This window comes from Protomyctophum bolini, assembly GCF_963924005.1.
Source record: "Protomyctophum bolini genome assembly, chromosome: 9".
Taxonomy (NCBI): domain Eukaryota; kingdom Metazoa; phylum Chordata; class Actinopteri; order Myctophiformes; family Myctophidae; genus Protomyctophum; species Protomyctophum bolini.
Genome location: NC_137870.1, coordinates 41982609 through 42003095, shown reverse-complemented (window position 1 = coordinate 42003095; position 20487 = coordinate 41982609). Strand labels below are relative to the sequence as shown.

Below are 20487 nucleotides of genomic sequence, written 5' to 3'. Positions count from 1 at the left end.
TCCTAGAGACCTCAGTGCCTGCAGACCCCCAAGAACACACAAGGCCGTTGGTTCAGGCATGACAGAAAGGACAGTGGGCGGATCTTCGGGGGGTTCCCTGGGCGAGGTGGTCGCTGGAGTGTGGTCAGCACTGGTTTGCTGCACCTGGCCAGCAGGTCACTGCGTTCCCTGTTGGCCGGGTGTGGCCAATGCTATAGCTGGTTTCACCTCGGTGATGGCTGTGCCCGGGGCGCCCCTCCACAGATTTGTCTATAGCTGGGGGCCTGGAGGAGAGGGGCAGTGACTAAATCACTGCTGACCCGCCAACTGGAGAGTGTAGTTGTTGAGGGTTGAAACACTCTAAGACGTTTGGAGACCACCTGATGACCTCTCTTATAGGCCAAGGCTTCATCCATTAGAAATGGATTATAATCACATCGTTGATGTATTTACAAACTGTAACCTTCAGGGCTGGAATGTAGAGTAGGCCTAGTTGTAGCTGTTCTAGCTGGTTCTGATGGTGCTGAGCCCCTACTAGCCTGCTCTAAGGGTCAAGTGTTCCGAACCCAATTGCTGTCTACTATGCTAAAGTGACACAGATACATTCCCGGTCTTAATGGGTTAAATGGGGGGAAACTTCGACCAAGAGAAATGTTTATCTCTTTTTGCAAGTGTTGCTTTTTGTAGGGATGTGAAGTCTGTGCGTGTGTGTTGTGTTCTAATCATTTGAATGTTAATTAAAACATTTTGAATTACAGAATGTTGTCTTTGATTTTGTTCAGACTTAGGGCCGATTCATACTCCTATTTTAGAGCCGAATAAAAGTCGGTTCGGCGCTGTAGAGCCTACAATTTGACGTCATTTGAGGTTCGGGGGGGGGGGCAGGTACCGTCCTAAAGTCGGCTCTTCGGTGCTACTGAAAATTTCTGACGAGCTGAAATCATTTCGCCACTACAGCGCCGAAACAGCGGTCAAATAGGAGTATGACTCGGCCCTTACTTTCAAGTGTTTAGAAAGAAAATGTGTTTAATGACCAATTCCCATGTTCTGTTACTAGTCTGACATTAGTTCTGGAATGTGTGGTTGTCAAGCTAGCTGTCAGTGTTCTAACTGTTAAAACAAGTGTTTTATGGTAATTTTAAAGTGAAAAGAATAAGTGGTTCACTTTACCCCATTGATTTTTCTGGTCTGTCTCACTTTACCCCAGCCCTGGGGTAAAGTGAGACACCTGACCACTTTTTTTTAAAACAATCATATTTTCACTGCCCTTTGTCTTGGATTCATTCTAATCATTTCCATTTATAGGAAACATCCCAAATGAATGGGAAATATGTACATTTGACTGATATATCATTTTAGCTCGCCTACAGTGGAGCAAATGTAAAAAGTGTCTCACATTACCCCAGTCTCCCCTACCGTGAATTATCATGTAGGCCATTTCTACAACGGGAGGCTAGCAACGGAAGCTAACGGAAGCGAAATAAAGGTACCGATAATAATATATATATATTTTTTTAACGACTTAATTGTTTTTGTGTTGAACATTTGAACAGAATACACATTTAATTTCTCTGTTTATAGTAAATAACTTGAATATGCAAATAAATCATTAACACATTTCATAATTTTATACTTTCCAAAAGTATATATATTTTTTATTTTATGCTCTCAAGAGTTAATTATTGTTAAAAATTACTGCATTACTTAATTTACAATGTTATTTTGATAATGTTTTCCCGTTATCTCTCCTATGGTACCGCATCGATAAAGCATGGAATTGTGGACAAAATCTTAGCAATAACAAAATATCTACCTTGAGTTTTGAGTGTGAGAGGCTAAATCTCATCAAATAGGGGGTCCGTGGCTCAAATGCAGAATAAATAATGGACCTTGATATGAAAAAGTTTGAAAACCACAGGAAATACATTATTTCTGCTGAGCTGCAAGAAGAGTCATTTTCCCCAACAGCTCACCTCACCTCACCCTGTCGCCTATAGCTCAGCTCACCTCACCCTGTCCTCTATAGCTCACCTCACCTCACCCTGTCCCCTATAGCTCACCTCACCCTGTCCTCTATAGCTCACCTCACCTCACCCTGTCCCCTATAGCTCACCTCACCCTGTCCCCTATAGCTCACCTCACCTCACCCTGTCCCCTATAGCTCACCTCACCCTGTCCTCTATAGCTCACCTCACCTCACCCTGTCCCCTATAGCTCACCTCACCCTGTCCCCTATAGCTCACCTCACCCTGTCCTCTATAGCTCACCTCACCTCACCCTGTCCCCTATAGCTCACCTCACCCTGTCCCCTATAGCTCACCTCACCTCACCCTGTCCCCTATAGCTCACCTCACCCTGTCCCCTATAGCTCAGCTCACCTCACCCTGTCCCCTATAGCTCAGCTCACCTCACCCTGTCCCCCTAGCTCAGCTCACCTCACCCTGTCCCCTATAGCTCACCTCACCCTGTCCCCTATAGCTCACCTCACCCTGTCCCCTATAGCTCACCTCACCTCACCCTGTCCCCTATAGCTCACCTCACCCTGTCCCCTATAGCTCACCTCACCTCACCCTGTCCCCTATAGCTCACCTCACCCTGTCCCCTATAGCTCACCTCACCCTGTCCCCTATAGCTCACCTCACCCTGTCCCCTATAGCTCACCTCACCTCACCCTGTCCCCTATAGCTCACCTCACCTCACCCTGTCCCCTATAGCTCACCTCACCTCACCCTGTCCCCTAGCTGCCACTGACTGACACCCTGAAACGTCTAGGAAATCTATTACCGTGACATTGAAACACAGCTGTCGCAGACGAGGTGGTGACCGAGTGGTGACGGTTTGAGGATTTGCTGCGTTCCCTGGTGCCGTATAGCACTCAGCAGTGTCTGTGTGTGTGTGTGTGTGTGTGTGTGTGTGTGTGTGTGTGTGTGCGCGCGCACACGCGTGTGTGTGTGTGTGTGTGTGTGTGTGTGTGTGTTTGGGGTGGGTGGGTTATGTGGAAAGGCAGAGAGGGGGTTAATAACAGTATTTTCAGCTGAGAGTGGTAGAAACTACATCCATCAATCAATGTGGCACCTTCAATGTGGCAACCCCCCCCCCCCCCCCCCCACACACACACACACACACACCCTTCAAACCAACACACACACAAACACAAACAAACAAACAAACGAACACACACACACACACACACACGAACACAACGAACACGTAGACGTGGACGTATAGAATACGCACACTCACGTTGCATGGTGACCTCGACGACGCAGTTCTCCTCTCCCACGTCGTTGCTGGCCGTGCACCTGTACACACCTGTGCTGTCCATGGTGAGGTTCCTCAGGGTCACGAGCTCGGGGTTCTTCAGGTCTGCACGGGGGAGACAAATGGATTTCACTTTAGTGTGTATGGAGGAACGGAATGACAGACATAGCGCCGAGCTGCTTAAAAAACACACACCTGGGCGTCGTTGGGTACAGTGTGTTTTTGCACACTATTCCTGCATCTTTGAGGGGCGCTAGACCCTCCTTATATACAGCTTTTGTCCCCGCACGTCTCAATATTTGCCATTGACAATAATGAAAGGAGAAATTAGGTAAAATGTCCGCCAAATAATATGACGTAAATTTGTGGCAACGCGAAGCGCCCCTCACTTCACACGGGTGTGATTTTTATTATCTACTCCCTGTCTCACACACACAGGTGGATGGCTGGTGTGAAAGTGACAGGCGGACAGAGAATTTATGGCAAATATAAATTTATAGTCACAGAAGGCAAGGGACGACAGGCAAGTAGGAAAAAGCTCTTAAGATGGAGATGGAGACAGAAGATGGAGAGAGAGAGAGAGAGAGAGAGAGAGAGAGAGAGAGAGAGAGAGAGAGAGAGAGAGAGAGAGAGAGAGAGAGAGAGAGAGAAGCCGAGGTAGAGAAATTAATGTGTGAGACGGGGAAACAGAAAGAAGGAAATGGGAACTGGAGAGAGCAAGCCAGGGAAATAAGGGATAAAAGCCCTGTTTTATGTATATTTATGTACAAATACAGTGCAAGCACAAATTGCCCCTGCTCCGTAAGCGCAAATTGTGCTCGTGAGGTGCCTGGAATTAACATCTGATTTACCGAAGCAGGATCTAATTACACAATCAGCGCATGGGAGGGACCGCCTTCTAGTCGCACTCAGCATTTGAAAGAGAGCTTAAAAGGTGCAGTAGTATACTGGAGGAATACGGAGCCCTCAAACAGATCTTCATTCTGCATTGATGAAATGTAACTTGAACACCAACAGCAACTCCAAGTGATTTATTTTTCATTTTTCAGGATATGGTGATTTCCTACTGCAGATACAATAAAATTGTTCATTTATGTGTTTTCTGTTTCTGGATATGTATTCCTGTTTTTAGTGAACTTTAGTGATCTTCTGAATCTTGTTTTTATCATTCACCTTCAAGACGGTGGTGTGTGCTGTGATATCCCGCAGGTGTGTCTCTAGATTGTATTATTTATACGGATGCCACATCCAATCCAATCCAATCCAACTGTATTCATAGAGCACATTTTAAAACAGAGTTGTGCTTTTAGTACACATATAGTGCACATAGTATAGGCTAGTGAACACAGAGCTTGACTGGCTCAGTGGGCTGTCATGGGAACAGCTAGTGCAGGGTGTTCTTCAAGTAATTATTGTGCAACTGCTTAATCTTTAGGCTAGCATTTTGATTATGTCTTGATTATCTCTGCACGTCTTTGAGAGGCAATCTGTCCCCTATCTGCATTTACTGACACAGCAAGCTTCTCATTATGTCCTCCCATTAGATGCATATTATGCATAAAGGAGAGATAGGCACACTTTATGACGGCAACAAAAGTGCATTTAAAAGGTTGGCGCTCCTGAATGAGACAAATGAGTTCCTGGGCACAAAATGCCTAGTAAAGCGCTGGCCCTGAGAGAGAGAGAGAGAGAGAGAGAGAGAGAGAGAGAGAGAGAGAGAGAGAGAGAGAGAGAGAATACACACACGCATGCACGCACGAGAGAGAGAAAGAGAGAGAGAGAGACAATGATGGAATGTTGATTTAGGAGGAGAGGAGCCCCGTATCGCGCGGAGCAGGGAGTTTGTTTGAGACAGGGATGGAGCCGCATGGCCTCATGGGACGCTCAGTCATCCGTAGCAGGCGACAGGCACGTGGCATTATACCTTTCAACAGACCCCATGAATAATGGCTGCTGACGCCGTGTGTTATCATCCAATGAAAACTAATTAGGCCGAACAGGTGTTGTTTCATAGAGGTCATTAATTTGAAGGTCTTTCTGTCTGGACTATGTGCCATCAAGCATTGTGTGGACAGACAGGAGACGGAGACAAGATTAGACAAAAACTTTTGACATTAAGGTTACAGGATCTTTGTTTGTTTTTATTAAGACGGAAAAGTAGAAGCATTTGCCTTTACCAGCCCGAGTGCAGATTCCGCATTGTGATTTTAAAATAATAATAATCAGACCCGTCTGAACTGAGCGGTGCTGTGTGTGTGTACTGTACTCTGTACTGTACTGTGCCACTATTGTTCTAGGTATAGTGGTCAGTGTTAACCTCAACAGCGGTACTGAAGCCCTTTACAGTGCCACCCGGCGTGCCCTGGCGGTGTTGCGGTGTTCCGTCCTCATGACATACATAAGGACAGACACAGACAGACAAAGCTGTGCATTAGAGTGGCTGGCACCACTCAAAAATGTCAATCCTCATACCATCCACATGTGTCAAAGAGACCTTGGGCAGGAGAATGAGTCCTTTTCGGCTCACTAATCATAGAATAGAATAGAATAGACTTTTATTTGTCATTGCACACAAAGCATACACTGAGCATACAACGAAAAGTCGAAAGTTTAAATATAAATGATGTAAAAATATATAACTCCATTACTATAGTATATACTGTAGGGTTCCATTTTCGTCACCGCTAAACCCCTTATCCCTAAACTTCTTTGCCTTCTTTTACATTTTTTGAAAAACATTTTTGAATAGTTCAACTAGCAAATCTACATTGACACGCTGTGAGCTTGTAGACTGGCCATTTTAACTATTGAAAAATGTTTTGCAAAATAGTAAAAAGAAAAAAAAAGGCAAAGAAGTTTAGGGATAAGGGGTTTAGCGGTGACGAAAATGGAGCCCATAATAGAGTTGTTTGGTTGTGGTTAGTGGTTATAAATAAAGCATGCCAGGAGGTGGTAAAGAAAAAGCATGATTGGGATGGAGGCATATAGCCTACTGTACCTCAAGGCCACTGCCAATCCAATGTTATTAGGAAGCAAGACGGTGCTAACTCTTTGCAGGTGTGTTCTGCGAGATAATTACTGAGGAGACTTCACGGACCAATGACGAGATCAGATAGAGCGCAGTGCGGATAGAATTCATGCTAACATGACACACGGATGTCTCCTCAGTACTTTAATGAGATAGTTTAGTTGCCTTAAGTACTTACCTATGGAGTTAACATTATATTACTGTACCCCAGGTGTGGTTAGAATATTCAAATGTGGTATGTCTTCCCTGTGTATTTCCTAAAGTCTGAGGAATAAATCCCACCCTTTTCACATTGTCATGTTATAGTGCCACCAGGAGGCCACAATAACCTCACCTGACCTGGTGGAGACCTGTGTCCCCCGAGGGGCACTTTTTCTAGTTTCCTCTCAAATTGGGGGAAACACATTAGAAAAGTTAGACTTGAGACTCTGCAAGTATGCTATGGGAAATTAAAAACGTCCCCCTCCCACTTCTAAAGTGCCCTTGAGCGAGGCACTAAACACCGGCTTGCTCCAGTGAACATGCTCAGCAGCCGACAGGGACTACAGATGAAATTTAGCTTTGGCTAACTCTGGCCACATTTAAATTGAGGTGAAAACTGACACGTTGATTAATGAGCTTTGTCCCTGTCAAATACATGAATTAGAAAATGGTCTGTATGTATTGTATATACTACAGCCAAGCTCCCATCCCAGGTGTGAATGGGTGCAACTGTACTGTATGGATGTGAAGCAGGCTGTTGCTATAAAAAGAACATGCATGCTCAGCAAAGCCCTTCATAGAATAACGGTAACAAAAAGACAAAAGAATATATAGGCCCCAAGGGTAGAGTGGCTGGATGAAACTCAAAGGTTCCCAGTTCAATTTCAGGCTCCCCCCCAGAGTGAGTGTCGAAGTGTCCTTGAGCAAGACTCTTGAACGCCTATTTATCCCGAAGTGCAGGTTGCGGCCCCTTGCATGGTTTCCTCTGCCATCGGTGTATGCATGTGTGTGGCGCGAATGGGTGAATGTAATAATGCACAATCTATGTAAAGCTCTTGGGATAAAAGCGCTATATAAATGCACCCTTTATCATTTATACTGTATATATACACAGGTATATAGAGACCACAGATATAAACATTTAACTCAAATCTGCATGCTGCTGGTGTCATTGCTTTACCTATGAGTGCCAGGTTTGGCAGTTTGCCCAGACTCTTGCCCTTGTCCAGCACTCGCTCCCACTTGTAGTTGATGGGGTCCGAGCCGTCGCTGGACTTGCATCCCAGCTTGACGTCACTGCCCTCCAGAAGCTTGCCGTCCATCCAGCACTTCGGCTTGGAGGGCTTTACTGTGGGAACAAGATCATATAAGAGTCAGAACCAGAACCATTCTGTCATCAGCGATCTGTCATCGCCCAAAATGGGGGGTCCCTGGCACATCCCTTCAAATTTTCATTAAATTTGCAAGCTGTATAGTTGCACTGGCCTCTGTCCTACTGCCCTACTGCCACCTACTGTCTTTTTATTATATTACACAGTGGGTGAAAAGAACACACCCCTTAAGACTAAACCACACCCATCAGAGGTGTGACTTCCATAGGTACCCAGGTACTTTTAAATACCTAGAGGTACCTATGTGTGTCAGGCCGGCAGAAAGGAATGGAACCCCACCGTAAGTACGGCGACTAAAATCTGAATGATGACATACTCAGATTCAGAGCATATTCTGCCACACTTTCAACTCACACTGATGTAATACAAGTGCAAGCAGGAGATTAGGTCAAATATTGTTATAATATAACATCACTTTGTTCTTCCCTGGAGGCACAGGTATACGAGCAAATGTCAAAAGCAAACCAAGAGATATAAAATGTAGTTTATATAGTTTATTTCCACCCAAAGACATATGTACAGTCTCACATTAAAGACATATATAATGTGTATGTATGTGTATGTTTATCAACAATGAGTGTATGAATGCATGATATGTCAATAGCAAGTCAACAACAAATTATGAAGGAATAAATGCAGCCTATCAATAAATATATATATATATATATATAATAAGACTATGTGCATCTATCAAATGTATGTAATATGAACAGTATATCAACAGTTATCCTAACTAGCATAATGTCAATGTTCGGTAATATATTCGGTACATACATCCTAGTAGTCTGTGTCCAGAGACCAATTCATATGAATCATTATGAATGAAAAGAAACAAGTCTAGAGAGAGAAGATCCAAAACAACAAAACAACAAAAGAGACTGAATTTATGGGATGATTTATACATTTATGGATGTTGTTTTTTGCACTAGGTGATTTTACGAGTATATGGACATATTTTCTAGTAGTACAGGAATGTACTATAAGTCCACTAATTCAGTCTTCGCATCTGTTCATCATGTTGTTTGTTGATTACATTAACATAACTGCAAGGTGTTGTAGGTGTTCTATATCGACTGGATTGTGGTTAACAATGTTTTTGAATGGATTTATCCTTATTCTATATCTACTGTATCTATTCTACAGTATTCTTTTTGGCCAATAGACCCTTTGGTTGTACAGTTTTTAGCAAAGCTTGTAAATAAGCTAAGAGACCTTTTGGTTGCACCCTTTGTGGCAAAAGCTTGTACATATTTCTTTCTTTTGATCTCCTTACTGCCCCTCTCCTCTCTTCTTCCCTGTCTTTGTTTTTGAGGGGCACTAGCCCCTCCTATGCCCAGCTGTGATGTACGGAATGTGATGTACGGAATGTGATGTATGATGATGTATGATGATAAGAGCGCCCCTCACTTCACACAAGTGTGATTTTTTTATCTGTGACATGATGGGAACTATGCAAAAAAAACCCTGTAAAACTGTGATGTGACAATAAAGTTGATTCTGATTCAGTATGAAGCTGTTTATCTAGAGTAATCAATATGACGTAATACTAACTCCATAGACCGCCAACCGGCCTCCACCTATACTTACTATATGACAATGGGTACTGCACTAAGGTTTTCCACTTGTACTATACAAATTGTACTACAATGTACAAGTACTATACAATGGGTATTGGGTACAATGGGTTGCATAACTGGAGGGGCATGCGCTCCCAAAGGGCATCGTTCCCAACGGGCATCCTTCCCAACAGCCATCATTCCCGACAGGCATCAGCCTAGTAATGTAGATTCAAAGTTATTACTTGAATTTATTAGGTTATCTAATAGCATATTCCCTGTCCAAATGTTGAACATGTGCTTTCCATCAGTAAAAGCAACAGATACTCTCTCTCTCTCCTCTTTTTATGTCTATGAACACAAACTTACATCCTGGCAAACGCACTCCTATTTATATTGATTTATTCATCTCTCCATGTTTAAAAGATTTTTCATTTGATTTGATCTCATACAAAATTATGTATGATGTATGATGTATGATGTATGTATGATGGGATGGTTCTGTGTACAGTGGGGATCTCATGTTTTTGTATCGTCTTGGTGTTATGTGCTATGTGTTGTTTTTATGTGGGGTGTTGATGTTTGATGCGATGTTTGATGTGAATGCGCCGTGCCAGCATAATACTTGTGCTTGATATGGCAGTGGTGTCAGATTACATACATGTATACATAGGGGCATTACCTTTAATCCTCCCGGAACTAAAATATATCGCAAAGTAACCACAGTATACCGCTAATCAACTTAAAAATTACATATACATAGAGCACCTCTGTCGAGTGCCTGCTTGCTTGTAGGCACTACAGTACTTGCGTGCTCTGACACTTGACAAAGTGCAGTTCTAGTTATTCTTATTTCTCACGTTCTCTTCACAAATCACATAAAACCCACTATAGGCCCTATAGGCCTATGTCATAATAGGCGAACATTTGGCAAAAAATATCTTACATAAGCTTGTAGATTAGCTTGTAGACTTTCAGAGATTTAGTATAGTATAGACCCCAGACAAATTGTATAGGGTTTATTGATTAATGGCAAAACCAACACGGTACGCCTAATGTATGTGTTCATGTCAGCTTGGATTCTAGCTCGTTCACTGTTAAATTAAGACATGGGGTCCTTTAAGATGGGCAGCGTGTGACGCAGAAGTTGTCGCCTGAATCAACGGCAGATCTGCTCAAAACACGAAACGAGCATGCGCCAGATACTGGGTCCGCGTCAATATGCCGACGGTCCATTGGTCCGCTGGACAACCTACCTCAAACCCTCACCCTAACCCTAACCTCCCCCGGGGCAGACACCTAAACCTAACCACCCACCCTCTCCCGACCCCCAGCGCACCTCGGATCATAGGGTGCTTCCCCCAGATACTGCCTTATTACCACTGGACGTGGAAAGGGCATTCTATAGGGTGGAATGGCCAGCTTACTTGTTTAAACTTTTGGAGCGTAGGTGGGTTAAACTCTTGCACAACAACCCATATGCAGAGGTAATCACCAATAATATTGTATCAAAACAGATAAGGATAGGTAGGGGCTGCAGACAAGGATGTCCCCTTTTGTTTTTAATCGCAATAGAGCCTTTTGCTGTAGCGGTTACGAGGGTTTGATCATCATCAGCTTTATATGCTGATGACGTGATTCTTTTTCTAAAAAAATCTGGAACAGTCAATACCAGGGCTTATGGAGCTTATTAAGCAATTTGGCAGTATATCCAGATACAAAGTTAACAATTCAAAATCTTGAGTGAAGTACAGTACTTGAGTAAATGTACTTTTTTCCACCACTGTTTTGTGTCTGGGTATAGCTCAGTCGGTAGAGCTCTCGCCTTTGGACCACAAGTTCATGGGTTCGATCCCGGGTATACCGCCAACTCAGCATATGAGTAGCGCAGCAAGTCGTGCGGGAAGTACTGGGAGCTGATGGTATAGGTGTGAAGTACTGGGAGCTGATGGTATAGGTGTGAAGTACTGGGAGCTGATGGTATAGGTGTGAAGTACTGGGAGCTGATGGTATAGGTGGGAAGTACTGGGAGCTGATGGTATAGGTGGGAAGTACTGGGAGCTGATGGTATAGGTGGGAAGTACTGGGAGCTGATGGTATAGGTGTGAAGTACTGGGAGCTGATGGTATAGGTGTGAAGTACTGGGAGCTGATGGTATAGGTGGGAAGTACTGGGAGCTGATGGTATAGGTGGGAAGTACTGGGAGCTGATGGTATAGGTGGGAAGTACTGGGAGCTGATGGTATAGGTGTGAAGTACTGGGAGCTGATGGTATAGGTGTGAAGTACTGGGAGCTGATGGTATAGGTGGGAAGTACTGGGAGCTGATGGTATAGGTGGGAAGTACTGGGAGCTGATGGTATAGGTGTGAAGTACTGGGAGCTGATGGTATAGGTGTGAAGTACTGGGAGCTGATGGTATAGGTGTGAAGTACTGGGAGCTGATGGTATAGGTGTGAAGTACTGGGAGCTGATGGTATAGGTGTGAAGTACTGGGAGCTGATGGTATAGGTGGGAAGTACTGGGAGCTGATGGTATAGGTGGGAAGTACTGGGAGCTGATGGTATAGGTGTGAAGTACTGGGAGCTGATGGTATAGGTGTGAAGTACTGGGAGCTGATGGTATAGGTGGGAAGTACTGGGAGCTGATGGTATAGGTGGGAAGTACTGGGAGCTGATGGTATAGGTGTGAAGTACTGGGAGCTGATGGTATAGGTGTGAAGTACTGGGAGCTGATGGTATAGGTGTGAAGTACTGGGAGCTGATGGTATAGGTGTGAAGTACTGGGAGCTGATGGTATAGGTGTGGCGCTCCACCTCAGCGATCCATCTCCCAGGGGTGTAAAGTGCTATGGCGTGGTGCTCAGTAAGGGATGTAATGAGAGGGAGCAGAAAGACTGTCAGGGTCACTTAGGTCTAAAATACAGCAGGAGCACACACACACACACACACCCACACACACAACATGCATATACGAATATAAATAAGCATACGTACGCACGCACGCACGCACGCTCTCTCTACACCATGGAATGTCCTGTGCATAAACACTAGACAACACACACAACACAAGCAATCACACACACACCAACACACACACACACACACACACACACACACACACACACACACACACACACACACACACACACACACACACACACACACACACACAGACTGTCTTATGCCAGGCCAGCCGCCAGCTCGACTGCCAAGCCATTATCTTAGCGCGGGGGGGGGGGGGGGGGGGGGCGGGAGAAAAATGCAAATGTTCGGCTCTCTCAAAATCGAAAGTGTCACCGCAAAGCTGAGGGCAATTTGTAAAAATCGAGGCACTAACTCACTGAAATGTCTTTGTGGAGAGAGTGGGCGGAGAGAAGTGAGGGAGAGAGTGAGAGGATTAAGAGACTGTTCCGTTAGAGAGAACCAATAAGCGTGCGTTTGGACTAATCTCCCATGATGTTTTAATAAATCGCTTCACTTTCTGACATTGAGAACAATCACGCACTCCTCCCACCGGACGACACGGCACAGCCCTTTGTTGTAGGGCTGTTACTTCCTCTCTCTCTCTCTCTCTCTCTGTCTCTGTCTCTCTTTCTCTGTCTCTCTCTCTCTCTCTCTCTCTCTCCTGTCCTTCAAGGTCGTTGGTTGCTTTGACGTGTGCTGCAGAGACAGAGACACGTTTGTCTTTGTTTTTAACCACTGAGCCAGTTAAAACTACGTTTGTGAGCTAGCTCACCTTATTCCTCTAGCCGGCGTATTACAATGTGAGATTGCCTACAAATACATTAGTCTGTTCAATTTTACAACATGCAGGGGGTGATAATGATCCTCCGCAGACAACCGCCAAAGATAATTCCTTTCTTTCTCTTTTTCTTTGAGCAACTGAATTCATTAACCAGAACCAAAATTCTATTTTTAGATGTGAGGTGGTGCCGCTGCCTTGCACGGAATGATGGGGTATATTCTACAGAACTTATATTGAGCACTGCAGGGTGATTGGGATTTCCATTCCCTGTAGTTACTCAGAGGCTATATAACAAGTCATTAAGTACTATTGAATGATTGTTTTGGTTTAGATCACTGTTTTATACATTTTCAAACAAACAAATCTAACAGAGTCCATGAATAAAAAAGAAAAATAGGTAGTGAAAATAGCCGATCTACAAGCTAACAACGCGGCGCAAAGCATCACGTTGTTAGCTTGTAGAGCGGCTATTTTCACTAGTTTGGGTCCCAGCCAGGCAAATGTTTTTTTATGGTCTCGACCTGAAAGATTTTGGGAACCACTGGTTTAGATCATTCTATTCCCATTGTTAAAAGCCATAAAGGATCCCTGGCTAATATGCTGACCTGAGATCAGATTCTAAAAATGTCTTCTACATCCTGACAGTTTTCTGAAAAAGCTATGTTTCTATGTCAGTCGTCATTATTCGATTTTTCAAAAATAGCAGACCTACAAGCTCGTAGGTCTTCTATTTTTCAATAGCTAAAGCATAACACCAAAAGGGGTTCACGCCCAAAATAATTATACTTGCCCTCTACAACTAAAATGAAAACATAAAAACACCTTCAATATTGTATTTCCTTCATAAGTAGAGAATCTTTCACTCAATAGGAACTGCTCAGATGCCCATATGGTCTAGCCCTATGGAATGTATGGAACGCATAATTATGCTAATAAAAAAACAACTTAATACTTCTTAAGGATAATATGAGCATCAAAGCAATATTTTGAATACTTTGTGCATTCCATAGATTCCATATAGGGCTAGGCATAGACATATGACATCATCAACTTGCGACGGGAGCAGTTCCTATTGAGTGAAAGATTCTTTATTTATGAAAGAAATTAAATATTTAAGGTGCTTTTATATTATTTCTTTTTAGTTTAGGCCTAGGGATCCTTTTAAATGGTGTGTGCTGTTGTGTGCAAACAGTGCAGTATGCTACAAGGTGCTATGGATGGTAGAATCTGTCCAAAAAGTGCAATAAGCTACAAGGTGCTATGGATGGTAGAATCTGTGAAACAGTGCAATAAGCTACAAGGTGCTATGGATGGCAGAATCTGTCCAAACAGTGCAATAAGCTACAAGGTGCTATGGATGGTAGAATCTGTCCAAACAGTGCAATAAGCTACAAGGTGCTATGGATGGTAGAATCTGTCCAAACAGTGCAGTATGCTACAAGGTGCTATGGATGGTAGAATCTGTCCAAACAGTGCAATAAGCTACAAGGTGCTATGGATGGTAGAATCTGTCCAAACAGTGCAGTATGCTACAAGGTGCTATGGATGGTAGAATCTGTCCAAACAGTGCAGTATGCTACAAGGTGCTATGGATGGTAGAATCTGTGAAACAGTGCATTATGCTACAAGGTGCTATGGATGGTAGAATCTGTGAAACAGTGCAGTACGCTACAAGGTGCTATGGATGGTAGAATCTGTGAAACAGTGCATTATGCTACAAGGTGCTATGGATGGTAGAATCTGTGAAACAGTGCAGTACGCTACAAGGTGCTATGGATGGTAGAATCTGTCCAAACAGTGCATTATGCTACAAGGTGCTATGGATGGTAGAATCTGTGAAACAGTGCAGTACGCTACAAGGTGCTATGGATGGTAGAATCTGTCCAAACAGTGCATTATGCTACAAGGTGCTATGGATGGTAGAATCTGTGAAACAGTGCAGTACGCTACAAGGTGCTATGGATGGTAGAATCTGTCCAAACAGTGCATTATGCTACAAGGTGCTATGGATGGTAGAATCTGTGAAACAGTGCAGTACGCTACAAGGTGCTATGGATGGTAGAATCTGTCCAAACAGTGCATTATGCTACAAGGTGCTATGGATGGTAGAATCTGTGAAACAGTGCAGTACGCTACAAGGTGCTATGGATGGTAGAATCTGTCCAAACAGTGCATTATGCTACAAGGTGCTATGGATGGTAGAATCTGTCCAAACAGTGCAGTACGCTACAAGGTGCTATGGATGGTAGAATCTGTCCAAACAGTGCATTATGCTACAAGGTGCTATGGATGGTAGAATCTGTGAAACAGTGCAGTACGCTACAAGGTGCTATGGATGGTAGAATCTGTCCAAACAGTGCATTATGCTACAAGGTGCTATGGATGGTAGAATCTGTGCGACGGTCATGCTATGTTAATAAATCATTTCTGTGGTCTACAACATGACCTAGCCGCCACCGCATTTCTCCGGTCTCACCTCATCAAGAAACCAATCCAAAAAAAAAACAGCATGACCCAAATCAAATCACGCCGTCTGAATCAAATAGAATCATTAGATCAAGTCGGCATGACAGAGGAAATGTGCCAGGCTAATGATTCCCTGATTAGCTCCTGTGTGTGTGTGTGTGTGTGTGTGTGTGTGTGTGTGTGTGCGCGCGTGCGAGCGTGCGTGCATGCATGTGTATGCATGTGTATGTGTGCGCGCACGCGCGAGTGCTGATGTGAATGTGTATTTGTGTCTCTGCAAGCCGTCTGCTCTACGCGTGTTTGTATTTATGTGTGCCGTGCATGTGTGCGTGCGTGCTCATGCATGTGAACGTGTGCACGTGTCTGCCTCCAGTGTCTTATTAGTTTGTCTTTGTGAGTGAATATGTACGCGCATCTGTGTAAATATACATGCACGTCCGTGCTTGTGCATGCGCGTGCGCATGTGTGTGTGTGTGTGCGCGCGTGCGTGCGTGTGTGTGTGTGTGTGTGACTGTGTGTGTGTGTGTGTGTGTGCACACTCACCCAGCACAATGAGGTTGACCTGGCTCCAGTGATATTTCCCCCCAGTCTTCACCTTGCAGTAGTACTCCCCAGAGTCGGTGAGCAGCAGGTCGCTGATCATCAGCGAGGCGTCGCCGTTCAGATACTCCCCGGCGAACGACAGGCGGCTGGCCTCCGCGCCCGTCGCCTCGTTGGTGTACACCTGGCCCCCGAAGAACGTGATGATCTGGAGGGAGGGAGGGAGGGAGGGAGGGGTTACCTTTACTTATAAGTCCATTTAAACCTGAGTTTTCGGTTTCAGTTGTTCTGAGACTATTTCATGTCAAAGGACCCCAAAATAACAGTAGTGGGTCGCACTTTAATGTCGAGGACCCCACAAATTATATGTATTTGACCACCAACCCCCATCTGAACATATGTTTTGTGTCCCCCCCCCCCCCCCCCCGCCCGCCAACAGGCTACAAGCTCATAGCAGGGCTTGTAGATCTGCTATTTTTCAATAGTTATAGTATAACACAATGCTTAAAACACCAAAAGGGGTTCCCACGTTTGATCCGCCCTGAATGTGATGTTCACCTTTTTTCCCAAATCTTTTCATCCATGTATAGTCGTTCCCCCCCCCCCCATATAGAGCCTGTCACTGGTGATCCCTGCTAATTTTGGTTCCGGATGTTATCAGAAGATTTAATAGCCATCATCAGCCCTTATCAAGACCATGGCAATGGCGCCATTATAGCCATTTCCTACATATTGACGTTATGGCCTATATCCAGACCATATTATCCACCATTTGACAAACACTATTATGCCTGCAGAAACCCTGTTTGTTGACAAATGAACGCTTCATTTTTTTTTACTGTTAAACTGAGTAGCCATTTTTTACATGCTGCACACGTTCCTTCCCCAATGAAAGTTTAGTGAGGTCATGAGGTCTGATAGTGACAGTATAGTGTTTAGTATTACTGAAACTACTGGTTGATGATTAATAAAGTAATATTATTTTTTTCCCCACTGATGACCTTTTGCAACGGTGAAAAAAAACTATGTAAAATATAGCTGCAAGCAGCGATACGGGCCCAGGCCATAAAAGCAATAAAGCAATAAAGAAAAAAAGCTATATGCAATAAAATAGGCCATAGAGACACTGATGACCGAACTTGAGGGAAAGAAGACCACGCAATTAACAAATGAGCGATTTCAATACAGGTTGGAGACTGAGCATGGTGTCCCTTTTTTTGTCACACCGATTGGCTGAAGGGGTTGTCTGTCAAGTGTCAACGCTGTACTCCTGCAGCCAACCGTGCATTAGCAGGCGGGTCTCCAGACTCCACACAAATTAATGGAAACGATTTCAAGGGGGTTGTGGTTATAGTGTGGATGATATATACTTTATCAATCCAATCTATGCAATCATGAAATAATTTGGAGATCATTGGGAGATCTAAAAGGTCAAAGGTCCTTTGATGAATGACTGTGAGCTTCAGTTCTTGACCGTTTCCCCATGTGCCTCTACCATACTGCCATATAGCCTAGTAGCCAAAAAAGTGAACCCGGACATGTTGAGTACGCCAACGTTTTATGTTAGAAATGTTGAGTATGGGTCCCCAGCATGTAGAAACTGCCAGATGTTAACTTGCATTATGTTGGGCAATTTTCATAATTGGCATAATATGTGACCATACCATTAACAACCTATAGAAGGCAAAATATGTAAAAAATCTCATCATGCTTTATCTAGCATGTGATGTGTCAAACTAGGGGGGTTTTCATGATGCTGAATCCATTCCAAGCATTAGTTTTGCAAAAAACATAAAACCTTGGTGTATACTCAACATGTCCGGGTTCACAATGGGTCTCTATGGGGCTGTGGCTACTAGAGTTATGCACATCATAAAAACGTGCAAATGATTGCAGAAATTCTGCCCTTGTTTCTCCTCCTCCCTCCCATTCTCACACAATTAAGCTCCCTCTCTCACTTTTATGTCCCCCCTCTCTCCTTTTCCATCATTGTAACCCCCCAACCCCCCCCCCCCCCCCAGCCTCTCTCTCTCTCTCTCTCTCTCTCTCTCTCTCTCTCAACACAAACAACACAGCTGTCACAGTGGCCTATTACTCAGGGCTAGTGAGCACCTGCAGATGGGGGACTGCTAAACGCTGGTGCCACAGTGTATCAGCGCCACACACACACACACACACACACACACACACACACACACACACACACACACACACACACACACACACACACACACACACACACACACACACACACGGATGGGGGCACCTGTGGCCACAGGTGACGACGATGGCCATTTGCAAAGGCTACTGTAGTACAGTGCACACTCAGGAAAACACACGCGCACGCACACACACACACGTCCAGCCAACAACCTCTATAGTATCTTTCTAGACATAAAGGCACACACGCACAAACATATGCCGCACAAGCACCGTCGCACGCGCACTCACACACACACACACACACACACACACACACACACACACACACACAGTACTATAAGCTGTGCCGCTGCCACTGGCGCACACACAGCGACATGCAGCCCTGGCACCTGCACCGCACGGGGGGTACTGTTTTGCATGCGTCAGCCTGTGGGCACACTTCTGTTGTTGCCTTCATGAATTTTGGATGTCGAGTGCAGCGTATCCTACTCACGGCTGTCGGGGCGTACGTGTTAGATTTGGTCCGCTTGTGGCTATATACCGTACGTTATGGGCTTATTCTGAACATATGCTTGTGTGTGTGTGTGTGTGTGTGTGTGTGTGTGTGTGAGAGAGAGAGAGAGAGAGAGAGAGAGAGAGAGAGAGAGAGAGAGAGATGGCCATAGGAAAGACAGCCCACAGCTGAGAGCTTCATTAGCATGTAACATTGTAGCTAGTTTGTTGGTTCAGTGAGATATTCATATCACTGAGGACATGCAGTCCAGGAACAATTATCTAGCATATATTTCGCTTTTATCATGTAGCATTAGCGTTAGCATGTTAGTCTGGGGTGACAGCCATGTTTCCTCTGGACATGCAGACCCCAGCGCGCCACTTAGCCTGTAGGCCCTATAGTGCACTTGTGCTAACAGAGGCTAAATGCTGACAAGCTGCACTCTTCCCTCTCACCACGGCCTTTGAGCGCCGCACGGAAAAACAAAAGAATGATTTATTCATTCCACCACGGGCAACAGGCTCTTTTTCCTAATCAAATTTTCAAACGTTTGATTTTAATTAATGGCGCCGCCAATGTTATCTTCACCCGATAAATATTCAGCGCAACGTGCCGCCCGCCCCTCTCCCCTCCCACCCCCCCCATAGAAGCATCAAAGCATTACACTTGTTTTCACCCCTTATTTTCCTTTAATTTAACTCCCTTCTGTTTCCTCTCCGTGTGCCTCTCCCTCTCCCCTCATTTCTCTTTCCTCCCACTGTTCATTATCCCAGACGCCAAGGAACAGATCGCTGTGCGCTCTAACAAATGAACTCAAAAATAAAGGAAATGTATTTCTCTAGTGACAGAGAGCTCTCACAACAGCTGCTATAGCTGATTTAATCAGATGTATAGGCTTCACTGTAATTGCACGTAACTGTAATACAAAATAAGAGAAGGTTTACCACGGGGAAGTGGCACGGAGACAGCTATAAATAAGTAAGTAAAAAATGGCCAGAGGTTTATGATTACTGAGTGAATTTTGAAACAAGATTGTTCCTTTGAGAGCAGCAGTAAAACATGAAGCCTATAGGGCAAACTTAGGGGCATTCAGTCAATAATAACCATTCTGGCTGCTGTTTAAAATCAATCAGCATCACTCAGACAGGGCAAGTTCCCAGGTTTTTTTAATACCGTTAACATTTTGTTTAAGTCTCCCAGGGCAAACGTCAGGTGAAAGTAATTCCCCTAAGTACAGTATTAAATAGGCTAAAATTAATATTTCGATTTCAAAGGCCTGCACATTTCCTCATTGGGATTTCAGCCAACTCTATCCTTCCTGAGTGTGACAAACTGCCAATGGTAGCCATCCTGAACCCAGTGTGTCAGCAGACAAGGTTTTTCTCTGCAGAACTGAATCTAAAATGTGGCGAAGTACGTCTTAAGTTTTATGCACAAGTGCACATTGCAAGTTGCAAAGACACTTCAAGTCCACAGCTGCATGCTTCACTGCTAATAAAAAGCGCAATAAGTCAAAGAATATGAGTCAGCAATATGTTATGTTAATTTTTTTTTATCTGAGCAATGGCTTATAGTGAATGGAAATTATTTGACTTCAAGTCAACAGTGACATGCATATCTTTAATGTTATGAGCCAAGTAGACCAAAAAGTAATTCTGTTTGTATGTATTTGGTTAAATGGGTAGGGTTTAAAAAAAGGCAAGAGTTTGCTCTGGTGCACTGGCCTAAAAGTGGGTCCTTAAAAACTGCTAAAACTTCTGAAATGTATGCATGTAGATATGTATGTACTGTATGTATGTATGTGTGTAGTATTTAAAGGGGGGGCTTTTTTTGTAAAAAGCCCAGCCACCATACCTTAATTTATTTAAAACTACTCCAAAATAGG

The 20487-nt window shown here is 44.1% G+C and overlaps 1 protein-coding gene across 1 annotated transcript in view; it reads right to left on the bottom strand.

The window, feature by feature from the left end:
• The window catches only part of LOC308321877 (CXADR-like membrane protein), a gene marked incomplete at its 5' end in the record, with an annotated part of 35828 nt that overhangs the window by 12904 nt on the left and 2437 nt on the right, over window positions 1-20487 (bottom strand). Inside the window, 3 exons of the mRNA XM_080772973.1 lie at window positions 3223-3345; window positions 7431-7598; window positions 15950-16154. Of these exons, the coding sequence (XP_080629099.1) occupies window positions 3223-3345; window positions 7431-7598; window positions 15950-16154 (496 nt within the window). The remainder of the gene's footprint in view (window positions 1-3222; window positions 3346-7430; window positions 7599-15949; window positions 16155-20487) is intronic.